The sequence below is a fragment of the Camelus bactrianus genome, chromosome 1 (genome assembly GCF_048773025.1).
Source record: "Camelus bactrianus isolate YW-2024 breed Bactrian camel chromosome 1, ASM4877302v1, whole genome shotgun sequence".
In the NCBI taxonomy this organism is placed as follows: domain Eukaryota; kingdom Metazoa; phylum Chordata; class Mammalia; order Artiodactyla; family Camelidae; genus Camelus; species Camelus bactrianus.
In genome coordinates this window covers 36,306,815-36,322,666 of record NC_133539.1, presented here as the reverse complement: position 1 = coordinate 36,322,666, position 15,852 = coordinate 36,306,815, and the positions used below count along the sequence as shown (strand labels likewise).

Here is a 15,852-nt window from a genome sequence, read left to right as displayed (position 1 = left end):
ATCTCATGTCCTTTCCTTCTTAAAATACAAACTATCATGTTTTAAATACCCAAATATTTATCCTGAGCTTGTATTATTTGAGCTCATCTGCATTTCCACTGTGTGAATGTGTCCACATAAATGTTCAACTTACTGGAGAGGTGAGGCTACTTCTATCTAATTTACTTGGCATGGCACTGGGCACAGAAAACATTATACTCAACTAGGAACAAACTGGGGAACAACAAAAAACAAAACAAATTCTAAAAAAAAAAAAAAGAATTACCACAAAATACCACTATTTGCCTATCAGAGGGCAGAGGTCAAAAAGTTGAGTAAAACACTGTCTTGGTCAAGGTTTGATAGATATTTCAAACAAATATAAATTATTTAATACATACACAGAATAATAAACCTAATGAACTCTTATCACTTATCTTTAAAAATTATCAATATTATACCATTCTTTTTGGTTTGATTTTGTGTAAACTTTTTTAAAATTGAAATACAGTTGACTTACAATGTTTCAGGTATACAGTCAAGTGATTTAGTTATACATATATATCTATCCTTTTTTCAGATCCTTTGCCATTATATATTACAAGATACTGAATATGTTCCCTGTGCTATACAGTAGGTTCTTACTGTTTATATATTTTATATATAGTGCATCTATTAACCCCAAAGTCCTAATTTATCTCTCTCCCTCAATATTATACCATTCTTGATTATCTGTATATCTTCCACTTCCCCTCTCAGTTATATCACTTCACCCCAAAATTTTAAAAAAATCACAATGCTACTATCACACCTAAGTTCTGAAAAAAAAATTCATCCTTCTCAACATCTTTTTACAAGTATTATGTCCAAATTCAAATCCAAACCAGACACATATTACAATTTATTCTTTCAAGTGTTTTTGAATCAGTATCACCCTCAAGGCCAACACCCTCCCCCCAACTCATGCAGCACTGCCACCACTTCTTTTTCTCCCATGGCATCTATTTGTAAAACAAAGCAAGTCATTTTTCTATAGAATTTCCCGAGTTTAGGATTTGGCCGATATCTTCCTTATGAGGTCATTTAACATTACATGCTCTGTATTTCCTACATCTAGTGGTTAAACATACAGGCTGGATGACTTTCAAGCAGAAATCTCTCGGCAAGTGTATTTCATAGATGGTACTAGTGCTTCGGAGGCAATACAACATCTGGTTGTACCACTTTCAGAGATGGTTAAATGGATCAGTGAATTCAGGCTGGAATCAGCCTGATTTGTCCAAAATAAAGTTCCCCATTAACCTTTCACCTAATGGTTTTAGCAACAATTGATGACCTCTGTTTAACTGCATTTTTATGTGAGAGATTGTAAGACCATGACTCATCTAGTTGTTTATTCCTTCTGCATTTACTAGCTGGATTTTTGCTAAAAAGCTTTTATCAATTACATGGTGACTCATTTAAATATAACTCAGAGAAAAGTCAAGATAATTATTTGGTCCTTTGCCTTCATTTCCTAATCTTCATAATAATGAACTGGTGTCCTATCAACCTCCAAAGGGAATCAAGTTGCTTTCTTTGGTTTGTGGAAGACATCATTATGAACTTATGGATTTTTAAAATATCTTTGATGTGTTTCAATTTATTGTAGTTACTGTTTTTTTGAGGCTCAAAGTTATGCATTTTTGGTCAGTGGGAGTCTCTTTTGTGTTGATGCCTGTGTTCTTTTGGTACAATAGTCTTTGACAGCTTCTTTGTTCTTTTGAAAGAAACAATGGCTCAGACCTGGAATCACCTGTTTCCCCAAGGAGCCCTGGTTCCTTTCAGTAGGAACTGGTATTTTAAAGACCGCACTCTGGGGACATTTACTGCTATTGACTTGCCATTGCTTCTAAACCCTTTCAGTGGACAAAGCTGAAAAATATAGTTTTTAAGAAAGAAAAAATTAAATCATAAGCTTACATTGATTTTTCCATTTTCAATCAAATATTACCAAGTCTTCACTTAGCTCCCTAATTTTTATCTTTTTTCCTTATGCTGAAAACTATAGTTCCTAATGACATTGACATTAACTATTTGCTCATCCCACAACATATGAGCTTCGACATAACAAAACCAACATTATTGTTAAAAATAATAATACTAAATGCACAGTAAGATCTTTTTTGTGGTTATTCTTGTCTAAAAGTTATATCCCACAAGAGAATGTGGTCAAAATACTGGCTTAAAATTACCTGAAATAATTCTTTTCTCTGTCGTTATGACACCATCTAGATATATAGCTAGGTTTATTTGTTTCAAGCTGCTTTTGTTTTTTAAAGTTAGTTTTATTTTATATTTTAAGATTTAATTTTTAAACACTTGTATGGTTCTAAATTCAAACTATAAAAACAAAATGAAATTAAAAAAAGAACTATTTTCCATCTCTCTTTCCCTCTATTTTTTCTATTCTCCTATAGGTAACTATTTTCATTAGTTTTTAACTCATCCTCTCAGTATTTTCTTTTTTTTTTTTTAATGATATAAACATGTATATGGGAGAAATGATATTTTAAAGGCCACAACTTGGGCACCACGGACATTCACTGCTATTGACTGGTTGGGGGTGTTTGTGTGTGTATATCTCTACCCTCCCTTTCTTCCTCAAAAGCTAGCACACTATACACCCTCTTGTGCATCGCCATGCTTTTTAACAGTAAATCCTAAAATTACTCTGAAGATGTATAAAGAAATCTTCTTTACTACTGTATTCTTTATTAAAGAGCAAAATGCTCATTATATGGATGTTTCATCATTTATTCAGCCACTGAAGGACTACACTGGAGTACTTCTGGGTTGTTTCCAATGTTTTGCTTCTACTAAGAGTGCTGTGAGGAATAAGTGTGTGAAGGTGTTCTTATCCTGGGAACAGACTCCAGGTGGTGGGACTGCTGAACTAAAGAATAACTATAAATGTTATTTTCATAGATATTATAGCAATGTCCCTCCTCTCACCCTCAAATCATAAGAACTCAGCCAGAGAAAAAGGGATGGTAAGAAAACTTAATAATGTGAGAGAATTTCACTCCTGATTTTTACTACAAATATTTCACTCTGGTAAAAATTAACTTTGAATTGTTTGTATTGATATAACAGTGTAACATGTAGTACTGCAAAATTTTGGTTTTTTTTATTTTGAAAACTATGAAGGAAACTTATTCTAAAATAAAAATTAGCAGGCAGAGTAAAAATAAAGGTAATGTGGAAGGTTTAAAGACATGAGCTCTTTTCTGGCTGTTGCAGTTCTACAATTCGGTAATTTTATGAGTTAAGCCCTGAGGATTCCCTAAAATAGGGCAGAATTCAATCATTTTAAAGTAAATTGAATGAAAAACCTTTACCCAAGGTTCTTTCCATTCCTTTTTATTCCAAATTCCATACATTTAGCAAGTTTTCATACCTAAAGAATACAAAGTAAGCTTTGTTTAATTACAAACCTCCCTTTTGTGAGTAATGTATTTTATATATAATATAGGATTGGGATTACAGAGCCTGTCCCAAGTATTCCATTGTAGGCAGTTAAACAAAGACTTCCTGTTACCAACTAGCTCCAAAGAAAACAACCTTCCTTTTATCTAAAGAATAGGCTGCTAACAGGCAGAACCGGATTCTCCAGGTGTGAGGTAAGCAATTTGTTCTTCTCATTTGATATTAACAGCAAAAAGACAACTTTATCTCTAACTTACTTGACTTCATTATGTGGCTTTCAATTAAATTAACTAAATGAAAACCATACAGAAATTAGTCTGTGAACTAAAAGACAGAGACTTAAATAATTTGAATAAAACATTACGGATGATACTCAGGACTCCAACTGCGCAGGTGGAAAAGAAACAAAAGGAACAAGACAAAGGTAAAACCAGTCTTTTTTGTCCTTTTCAATATAAGCCATGCAGAGACTGAAATCTGTGACATTTAAAAAGAGCTCAACAGATAATTAAAGTTACTTGTTTTGCTCAGATTTGGATCAGGCTACAAGCAGCTGAACTGCTCATATATATACTATTACAGACGTGCTTAATGAGACTTGGCTTTAGAGTTCCTAGAGATAGACCACTAAAATAAAAATCAACTTTTTCTTTTAAGTTCCTTAAAAAAATAACTTCTCATTTTGGAAACGCTAGAAAGTCAGATCCTATAAAAACTAACTTTAAATTCTTTCTTTTATAAACAGATTATATAAACTGGTCATACTGTGCTTGCTTTAGAGAACACTTTAACATTTAATTCTGAAAAGAAATTTATGCTCAATTTGACACATATATATATATAACCTTTCAAAATTTAAGATAATTTTCTAGAAGCCTTTGATTAATTTCTTCATTGCTGTTCCCCAGAATCTTTAAAATGGAAGGAAGTTAAAAAATAATCTTATTGTAAAAGGACTACTGTAAAATATCAAAGTACTCAAATTTTTAAATGTTTCAGCTAGTGTGCTGAAAGTACTTAAATTATCAAATCGAATATAAATATATTCGATTTGATAATTTAAAAAATTTAAGTCAGCATCATTTAAATGCAACATATATATAGGTCTGATACTTTCAAAACTAAGCAGTACATAGAGGCTTAACCAAAACATGTTTTATTTTTTATATTTCTTCAAAGTCATTTTATAACTGTTTGGTTAGATTTTAATACATAACCCATTTCAAATCAAAATAATAATTACTATTAATAAATGTTTTAAGGGTGGACTTGAAAGTTGGCTATGTAATACCTAGAACACATTATTTTTGTGGATACGCAGTTTGAAGTTTAATATAAAAATCATTTAATGTGTATATAGCTTACTTTAATCAGGTAAGTGAGAGTTCAAAATTACATGAGTCTTAATATTTAAACAAAAACAGTCCTACTGTTAACATTAAACAAGTTAACAATTAACTTATTTACACTAAATAAAAAGTAGAATTTAAAAAGCACAGAAAGGCTCAATTACAGAAAAAAGTCAGATAATTTAAACTTCAAAAGAAATTAAACAATTTGCAATAATTTTTTTAGTTTTTTTTTTCTTTTAAGTAGCCAAAGGTAAATATTCCAATAACAGGTGCTTTTACCTTGAGCTAGAGACATGTTGCAAGCTGCCTTCATACACAAAAGCCAAAGAATATTCCATTTTATGTTAAATAAAAACTGGTTACGTTTTTTGAAATATTTAAGCAATACGGTAACTATAAAAAGAATTTTCTTACTTCAAAAAAAATCTATAAATCTATGAAGTATCTATCCCAGGGCATATGTCTTAAAGTACTAGATAATTTTTATTCGTATTTCTGTCTCTGGAAATGTTCCCTGTCTGTCATAGAGTGAAGAACCTTTTATTTGAATCATAAAAGTTTACTTTTGTATTTCCCAGAACAAACTGTCAAACTTGATTACCATATTTAAAAATTAGTGTTCTAACTTTCTTTTTGCAAATATCACATTTAAGCTCAAAGATATAGTCAGTTATTGACAGTAGAATTCAAAACTGTATATCAAAGCAGTAAGTTAAACATGCTGAAAGATGACTCATATTTAGATAGAACCTTTCTGATAATAAGAAAATAAATTTAAGATACAGAAAAGATTGCATAAAACAATAGTTTCATCAATTTCACTTAGCTTAAGCAATTAAATGATTTCACAACTATGAGCTTAATACTCTATGCCTTTATGAACTGTGTCCCTTCCAACTTTTAAATTCTAATATGCTAACATATCTCACTTTACGTAGTATTATAATTTATGAAGATACAAGATTAAACAACTAAATTGAAAATATTTATACATGTAGTTATGGGTATGTAACTACTGGAAAATGTAATTTATGTATAGCATGTAAGTGTACCTGAATACCTACATTAAGTCAACTTCTGCACATATGAGTTTAAGGACTTGGGGAACATTCTGAATTATGTTAACTCTGTAAAGATAATCACCTATGACTTTCAGTGAAGATACAAAAATACAGAAATTTCTCCCTCTCGCTATAAATATAGAAGTGTTTGATATAATCTTAAGGGAAAAAAAAAGATAAATTTTAAAACTGTATCATTACACTTGAAATAAGAAAAATTTTCAGGTGCCAGAAATGAAGAGGGAACGCACTCATAGCCAAAATGGAGAGTAGGAATTACAGTTAACTCTATGGGCTGCTAGAAGCAAATACTCTGTCTTAGAGGCTGGAGTTTAGAGTTTGTTTATAATCAGGAACTAAAATTGGGTTTCCTAAATGAAGTAGTGAACCAGAAATACAAAGCACTACCTGTATACAGAAACAGGAAAATCTCTGCTAACTTGTCCAGGAGTACAGCAAGAAGTGAGGCTATTTCCTCAGGCTACAAAATCACTACAGAAAAATCAGGCCCATATGTACATATACTACTTGGGCTACAGAAATCACTAGAGAACGATTAGGCCCATAGAGTATCTGTATCTGACGGTTCCATATCCATGGATTCAACCACACTTAGAAGAAAAATATTCAGGAAAAAATCCAGGAAGTTGCAAAATGCAAACTTGAAATTGTCACGCATCAGCAGCTATTTACATATCATTCACATTTTATTTACAGCCATTCATATAGCACTGTATTAGGTATTGTAAGTAATCTAGAGATGATTTAAAGTACACTTTTAAAGTAAAAGTATACAGGAGGATGTATATAAGTTACATGCAAATATTGCACCATTTTATATAAGGGACCTAAGCATCTGTAGATTTTGATATCGGGGGGGGGGGGGGCGGAACCGATTCCTCACAGACATGGAGGGACAACTGTATTTATACTACCTGAGCTGTGATGGGCAAGCTCCATGGGGCCCTAGTAGTGACAACCGCAAAAACAGGGTTAAGAACTTATCCGTAACCAGGACACTCACTGAAGACAAACTGAAGAGTTCACTAAACACACTTGCCCACCACCAAGGAAAACAACTGGTAGCTACAATAAACAAAGGAATTTATTTCTAAGAAATCAGAAATTACCTAATAATGTAAAAGGATCTTGAACATAAATATATTTTAAATGTTCAAAAGAAATAAATGAAGACAAAGAATCCATACACCAAGATGAACACAGTATAAACTTTACAGTCGATCTTAGTATTTTAAAGTTAAAAAAAAATTTTTTTTTATTTTTTGGTGGGAGGTAACTAGGCATGCATTCATTCATTTATTTATTTAATGGAGGTACTGGGATGAACCAGGACCTCATGCATGCTAAGCACACATTCTACCACTGAGCAATACCCTCCCCACTTACAGTTCATTTTATATAAACATCATTTACTATAATATGCATGCCATGATATATATAGCACTGTAAGGAAATCTGACTGGTTTTCCTTTACTATCACTAACATATAGAGATCTGTAGGGGGAAAAAAAAGATTCAGAATATTTATTTATTTTTTTGCTAGTAAATTATTAAGATTAATAAATATAAAGTACATATCAATATATTTTGAAGTGTTCCTTAAAGTACCTTTTATTCAAATGTGAAAGTGTGGTACTCCTTCAGGAAACTGTTCTTCCAAGAACACAGAAACCCAGGATAGGACCACCTTTATAAGGATCAGAGTTAAACATCTTCATTTCCAAAATCACTGACAGTAAGTTACCTTCTCAAAAGCACTCGCAGAAGTATACTGTGCTACAATATAAATTTGAAATATTCTGTTTCTTAAAAAAAAATTTATACTATGATGCTTCAGAAAAAGGCTTTTGATGGCACTGATCATTTATTTCTAATTAAAATGAAAAAGAGAAAGATCTACCTAGCCATAAAAATTTTAGAGGCGGTTGTTATAGGATTTGTTTCAAGCCATGCAACCAAAGACAAAGTTAGAGCAACTGAGTTCTTGAAAACTGTGAAATTTTAAAATTGTTAGCATTAGATAAGACTTAATTCTCATGAATAAAAAAATCAAAATTTGTTTTGTTTTGATACCCCCCCATTTCTCATCTGAGCCTCCAGTACTGTTACACTTTTCTTTTCTCCATATGAGAAACAAAAGTCAGCTTAAAAAAAAATTACTGCAACAAACATCACATTTGCTATACACGTTGTAGTTGTAAGAATTCATAGTAACAGGTTAGTACAAGAACAGGAAATAGAAATCTACGTACATAAATAGGAATGCAATATACCTTGCTTCCTATCTGTCTTATCTCAGCCTATGACTATAAGGTACAGCAGAAGAAAATACAAGAATCTCAATGATGCCAAGGATAGGATTCAAAATTTCTTAGAGATTTTCTGTGATACAGGTATATGAGATCAGAACTAATTCTTTTTCTTCTTCTAAACTGTAAAGTGCTTAATTAGGCCTGATTAAAGATCCTAATACAACTGCTACTATAGTTATTTTAGATCTGATATGTTGTGTATATTACCTCCCGCAAAAACTTTTTTCTTTTAAACACAGTATATTAACAATATAATACAATAATTGATAACAGATCAACTTCATTTGTTGAAAGTGATCTTCATAGTGAAAAGCCACAGACCTGCAATCAAGTAGACTTACATCTGAATGTAGGCTCTGCCACTTTTTAGTTGTGTAAAATTGTATTCCCTTAGAATTTTGAAAATTTTACTTTGTTTTCTTCTAACTTCCTCTGTTCTCCTTGAGAAATCTGCCATCTGATTCCTGATACTTTTTATAAGAAAGAAAGAGAGACAGAAAAGAAAAAAGAAAAGAAAAACAAGAAAAGAAAAAGAAAAAGCTACGGCTATATCAAAAGCAACATGACATTTTAAACACTTTGTGGAGGAATTTATTTTCAGCATCAATATGGTAATACCAAAGAGAGCATATAGATAAGAAAGTGATAAACACTAAATCAAACAAAGAACAGTATGGAATTATTCAAGATAAATCACTAAGCTAACTGACTTTAGTAATTACCTCCCTCTACAGTGGAAAGATTAGTCTTAGTTATTAGAGGCAGATAATAAATCATGGGTGGTAATTCTGCTTTCTCAAAGTTGTCACATGAGAAAGCTTCTACAATCACTTCCCAATGTTTTTAGGTGTCCTTAAAAATCTGCACCAGCATAATCATCAAATATTTATAAAATACTGAATATAAGGGCACATAGATGCTCCCAGCTTTACATAACATACACATTCTAAGAAATTTACACTATACATCTTACAATGAAAAAAGCACTGGTCTAGCAGCTGGGAACCTTGCATTGTTATACCAGTACTACCACTAACAAGATCTAGGTAAAACATTTAATTTCTCCGATTTTCAATTTCCTCATAAGAAAAATGAGAAATTGATTAATTAACTTCAAAGGATTCTTTTCAGAATAAAATTACAATATTCAATGGATGTGGATGAAACCAGGTTCACCTCTCCTTTGGAGAACAGGTGAGGACAGCACATCATGGTCACCTTCCCTCAGCTGGTAGAGGAGTTGCAGAACAAAGCAACACGCATCTTTTCAGGGCTAGCGCATTTCAATGTCTAGGAGATGGTGCTTCCAACTGCCCTACAACCTACACATTCAGAAAGGTGGATCTTAGGGCCTTAGTGACCAAGATTGGGAACCAAAGCCTCTTCTAATCCAACATGGACACGAAATTTGAGTGAGAAATATATCTTTGTGGTTGTAATCCACCAAGATTTGGTGACTAGGTATTACTGTGGGATAATCAAGTGTATCTTGACTGGTAAAATGGGACCAGGCAGAACTTCTCATAAACTGAATATCTGAAACTCAGAAAAAATTCCAACCTAAGTTAGTTTATAAAGCTAAAAGTCTTTACAATTTATCACTTAAAATTGGAATTTTTATATTAATGATATTAGGTTAATTACAATTTACTGTAATTAATTATAAATAATAGATGAAAGTATATATACTTACAAATTAATTTGTTTACTATAGTTTAAAAGGTGGGAAAAATATAAAAAGTGAGAATATCAAACTTTCTGCACATTTAATTGGTTGCTCTAGTACTGAAATCTTTCTCAGTTAAAATCACTTTGCCTTCATTTTAACAAAAGACTTAAAAAATAATATGCTCACATACTATTATATTTACTTTCTCTATTTTGCTTAATTACTACTTGTAAGGGCAAAGGCCAAAAATTAGATTCCTAGAAGATATGCCTAACATATAGGTCAATAATAACTAAGTGTTTTATATTGATCTTTTCCTAACACCCAAATTCTACAGTCCTATCTATATTGTTGCCTTCTTAAATTCTTCCTTGACACATCTTCCTTTCACAAATTTTCCAGGTTTAATATTATAACTTATTATTTTTTCCCACAGATCCCAGTATAACACTATATTTGGTCAGTTTTATTCCCACGGTAGAAAAATTTATTCCTTGCAAGTAAGGTAGAATTCAGACAACGGAAAGGTGGGGAGACAGAGGGAATGAAATCCCTTCTTAGGAATATTTTATTTGCATAAATTGTACAGACTGAAACTTTTTTTTTTACTTTTAATAGAGCAAATTAGTGGTAAAATAAAGAACTGTGAGTTATTTGAATTAAATATTTAAATAATCTAAAATAAACAGCAGAAAATTAAGACCATTACAGACGACAAAAACTTGCTCTTAAATGTTTCCAATCAGGACTTAAAATGCTCAGCAAAACAGGTACACAGCAAATGTTTCTGAATAAACTGTTAATAGCAATTAAAGCCTTTTTTCATCAAAAACAGATTTCAAGGTCTTATCCCCTGGCTTCTTTCCCAAACACTCCACTTACCTAACTGCCACTTCTCAGAACTTATCCGAGGTGATCTTTATAGAGCATCTGACGCCATTGAAAAAGGCTTTATAGCATAGCAGAGTGAGTCCTTCAAACCAGACTGCCTGAATTTGAATCCTAACTCTACCACCAGCTGACATCTTGGTTTAAGTTACTTAAGCTCAGGTCTTAATGTCATTATCTGTAAAACAGAGACCATGGTAATACTAATTCAGAGTTCTTAAAAGAATATAAAACACACCTAGAACAGTGCCTGGTACATATTAAGAACTTAAGAAAACATAAGGTACGAAGAGCTCAATATCAGAACTTGAATAAATATGAGACTTGTCAAGGTGCTGGGAATACCAGCATGAATAAAGATCCTTGCCTTCATGGAGCTTATATTTGGGGGAGATAGCAGACAATAAAGGAAGATAAATAAGTAAAATACAGTGAAAAGTGCTAGGAAAAAAAGGCTGGAAAGGGTGGTTACTGAGAGTGCCATTTAGTAAAATGTAAAGGAGTTGGTGGAATAAAACAGCACTACATGGGGAAGAGCATTCCAGAGGAAACAGCAAGTACCAATGTCCTGAGGCAGAATTCTGCCTGGTTTGTGTGAGAACAGCAAGGAGCACAGTGTGGCTGAAGCAGAGGAAGAGTGAGGAGTTGTAGGAGGTGCTGTCAGAGAAGCAAAAGGAGGAGTAGAGAAGTCACGTAGGACCTTGCAGGCTCTGGCTTGTCCTCTGAGAGATCACGCTAAAGGAGGGCTTTAGGCACAGGAATGACATGATCTGACTTACATTCTAACTCTGGTTTCTGTGTTAAGACAAGACCAAAAAACAAACAAACAAACAAACAAACCAAAAACAGCAAAGGAGAAGGGGATCTAATAGAAGAAATAAGGAGACCATGTAGCAGACTACTGCCATAATGCAGGTGAGAAATGATGGTGACTTGACCCAGGAAGGTGGTTCCTGATGTACCCTGAAAAGGGGATTGACAAGATTTGCTATTAGTTTGAATATAAAGTGGAAGTGGGGTGGGGAAGCAAAACAGAATAGTCAAGAATGACTCCAAAGTTTTTGGTCTGGTGACTTGGAAGAAGACTAGAAGAGATTGGAAGAGGTGCAGTTTACTGAGATGGAGCAGCAGTTTGGGAGTTGGAAGATCAGGAGCTTATTTCAGACACAGACATTCAAATGGAGCTGTTGAGTAGGTAGGGGTTATGAGAGCAGTCTAGACTTGAGATACAACTTTGTATCTTAATGCCGTGAGACTAGAAAATAACGGTGGATAGAAAGAGGACCGTGTGTGGAAGCATTCCCGTATTCAGAGGCAGGAAAGATGAGAAGAAACCAGGGCAGAGAAAATGATGAAGGAAGAGCCAAAGAGGCAACAGGAAAGCCAGGAGAAACACTTGAAAGCCTCTCAAGAAGTAATGGTGGTTAAGTGCTGCTGATGGGTTAAAATCACCAGTCCTATTGCTTCTACCTCCAAAATACATCCCCAGTGTTTCCCATTTATTCCATCTAATTTCATCATCCAAGTTTCTCCTGGATGTCATCAGAAAACCATTCACCGTACAGTGATCTTTTAAAAATGTAAATCTTATGTCAACATCCTATTTATTCTTTGTCATCCACTATCTAGAATAAAATCTAAATTCCTTACTTTGACCCACAAAGCCCTTTGTGATCTGACTCCTGCCTACCATCCTGACTTCATTCCTCCAATGTTACTGTTTATATTCATTTCTATCTACACAGGTATTTGTTTTGCTCTTAAAACATATCGGTCCCAATTACTGCCCTGGCACCCAATCTCCAATACTCTGGACACATTCTTTACTTTCCCAACAATTAGGTCTTAGAGCTCAAACAGCTCCTTAGAGAGGCCTTGCCTAATTGATCTATCAAGATCTAAAATTACCTCATTTATCTGTTTAATTGTATATTGTCCATCTCCTCTCAGATAGTAATTACTCAAGGACAGCTTTTATTGAATATATACTACAGCATTTGAAACTTTGCATATAGTCAGCTTTAAAACTTATCTGACAAAATGCTAGTTATTTAAAACAAAAGGAATATTATCAGGACATTGGTTTAACTTTTTATGTAATGCAGGCATCATTTCTACAACATCTCTGACTTGGTCACATTCAAGAAAATCTTGAACATCTCTGGTGATGGCAAGGTTTTTATCTCATAAAGCAGTTCATTCCATCTTCAGACAGCTCTCCTTGTGTGAGAAGTCTTCTTTATACTAAAACAAACCTCTCTCCACATAATTTCCACCCACTGCCCTTTGGAGTTACGCCATGGTAAGTCTAATTCTTCTTATGTACACAGAACTACACATTTTAGAAAACAGTTTTAGATATTCCCTACAACTTCTTTTTCCAGAACAAATACTTCCATTTCTTTTGACAATTCTCCATACATTATGGTCTTCCAGTCTTATCCTTTCCATAACAGTTTGGAAATTTCCAATTTATGAATTTTCATCTCAAAATATACTCAGAACTTAACAAAGACCCTCTCCCATTTGCTTTAACTAGCATAGAGTTAGTGGAACAAATATCTTTCTTAGTCAATCTAGACAACACACTATTATTCATGAAAGCATAATAAGTATGAAAGTATAATAACTATTCTGATAGTTCTGATAGAAAACTCAAAACTAACTAAAAGCTCCAGTGGTTTTCATAAGCACTGCTATGAACTCAAAGGCCTTCCATTTTATAGATGTAAAGGTGTTTTCTAAACAACTAGGTGCAATATTTCACATCTATGTAGTTAAACATATGTTTATTTCATGTTATTTCATAGTGGTCTATGCTATTTTAATCTCTGAATCCCAACTCTGTACTTCAACATACTAAAGATCTACCCAAATTCCGTGCCATCAACATGTCTGATAAGTATGCCTTCTATGACATCCAAATCACTGATAAAAATATTTGCATAAACACATCAACAGCGAGTCCCACAGCATAACAGCCTAACGTTAGAGACTCTATTCTCTAGTTGATACTGAGATTACATGTGATTCAGTGAGTTACTTGTAACTCCCTAACAGCTTCTTCTTATCCACAAAAATATCATGAAAGGCATTATAAATGCCTTTTTCTAAAGTCAAGATGAGCTGTGAAGGTAAAGTATTTTATTAACAAGGGTTGCTTTTTGGTTTTTTTGTTCACTTCATTTTATATATATATATATATTATATATATATGCATATCATTATATATGTATATGTATATCACTATGTACAAATTATGCACATCAGTTTGAATCCATGAATAACTACCAACATAGGATATAAGTGTCAATATTATCAGTGACCCCAAAATAAGATTTTATATAAATACATTCTCTTGTTTGTAAAAGTATCACTTACTATGAATTGATACAAATTTTTCTCTAAGGCAGTCTGGATAGCTTTGCAAAGGAATGTTAAGATTGAGAAATCAGCATAATCAAACCAAGAATATGTTTCTACATGTATGCAATGGGTAAGACAACAAAAGCTATGTCAAATAATGTGTAATTAATTTGGAAGCCTGAGAAATTTTAAGATAAATTCGACCTTATCTATATTGCTTAAAGCTCTCATATGGAATCCTCCCCGTTACTATACTGAATTACGCATATTTAGCAAAATGAGTATGTTTTTAACATTATATAGACCAAATTAACTGGGACACATTTGGACTGGCCTTTTAATCCTAAAAAGATATGATGAAATCTTCTACTTTAAGATATATATTCCTATATCAAGAAAAATCTATTATGTAGCAGTATTATGACACTGAAGAACTTATTTTGGGGCAATTACACCTCTGTCACTGCTTACTCAGCTACTTTACTCACCTGAATGGGACTCACAGAAGCCCCATATTATGCAAAGTAAATTACAAAATATTTTACATTACTTTTCCCATTTCAGTGATCGTTATGAGGAAATTCTTATTAATTTTTCTAATTTTTTAACACCTTTTCAGAAAACTAGGAGGATTTTTTTCTGAGACATAGACATAGCCATGTGAAGCCAATTGTTACTAGGGGAAAATACCAAACTTTTCTTTGTTCAACAAAATCATTTTTGCTTCTTAGGAGGAAAGAAAAGATGAAAGACCGACTTCAAGAACTAAAGCAACGAACAAAGGAAATTGAGCTCTCTAGAGACAAGGATGTGTCAACTACAGAAGCAGAGGAACAGGGGATGTTTCTGCAGCAAGCTGTTATTTATGAAAGAGAGCCTGTAACTGAGAGACACCTACATGAGATCCAAAAACTACAGGAGAGTATTAACAATTTGACAAATGATATTCAAAACTTTGGGCAGCAACAGAAAAGTCTGTTGGCTTCAATGAGAAGGTTTAGTCTACTTAAGAGAGAGTCTAGCATTACAAAAGAGATAAAAATCCAAGCAGAACACATTAATAGAGGTTTGGATAATTTAGTAAAAGAAGTTAAAAAGTCAGAGGATGAAAATGGTCCATCCTCAGTGGTCACAAGGATACTTAAATCTCAGCATGCTGCAATGTTCCGCCATTTTCAGCAAATCATGTTCATATACAACGACACAATAGCAGCAAAGCAAGAGAAGTGCAGGACATTTATTTTCCGTCAGCTGGAAGTTGCTGGGAAAGAAGTGCCTGAAGGAGAAGTAAATGATATGCTCCATCAAGGAAAATGGGAAGTTTTTAATGAAAGTTTACTTACAGAAATCAGTATCACTAAAGCACAACTCTCAGAAATAGAACAGAGACACAAAGAACTTGTTAATTTGGAGAACCAAATAAAGGATTTAAGAGACCTTTTCATTCAGATATCTCTTCTAGTAGAGGAACAGGGAGAAAGCATCAACAATATTGAAATGATAGTGAACGGCACGAAAGAATATGTTAATACTACCAAAGAAAAATTTGGACTAGCTGTAAAATACAAAAAAAGAAATCCTTGCAGGGTATTGTGTTGTTGGTGTTGTCCATGCTGTGGCTTAAAATAAAGAAGCTATTTAGAAATTTTTCCAATTTTAGAGTAAAAGATGTGCCATATTTTAGTGTCTTGTATCGTTTTTCTTCATTTCATAGAGCCATTCACATACTTTCATCA

At 33.1% G+C, this 15,852-nt stretch overlaps 2 protein-coding genes across 8 annotated transcripts in view; one reads left to right on the top strand and one right to left on the bottom strand.

Annotated features, from left to right (window-relative positions):
• Nucleotides 1-15,852, bottom strand: part of ARL13B (ARF like GTPase 13B) — a 64,138-nt gene that overhangs the window by 18,881 nt on the left and 29,405 nt on the right. The gene's annotated exons all lie outside the window — the stretch shown is intronic.
• STX19 (syntaxin 19) lies at nucleotides 2,993-15,794 on the top strand. 3 transcript variants are annotated; one of them, XM_010966437.3, is made up of 2 exons: nucleotides 2,993-3,641; nucleotides 14,848-15,794. In XM_010966437.3, the coding sequence occupies exon 2, from the start codon at nucleotides 14,861-14,863 to the stop codon at nucleotides 15,743-15,745; it is 885 nt and encodes a 294-aa protein (XP_010964739.1). In that variant the 5' UTR covers nucleotides 2,993-3,641; nucleotides 14,848-14,860; the 3' UTR covers nucleotides 15,746-15,794. The 3 variants fall into 3 exon arrangements, with proteins under 3 accessions (XP_010964739.1, XP_010964737.1, XP_010964738.1); XM_010966435.3 differs by lacking the exon at nucleotides 2,993-3,641 and adding an exon at nucleotides 3,648-3,871; XM_010966436.3 differs by lacking the exon at nucleotides 2,993-3,641 and adding an exon at nucleotides 11,550-11,665.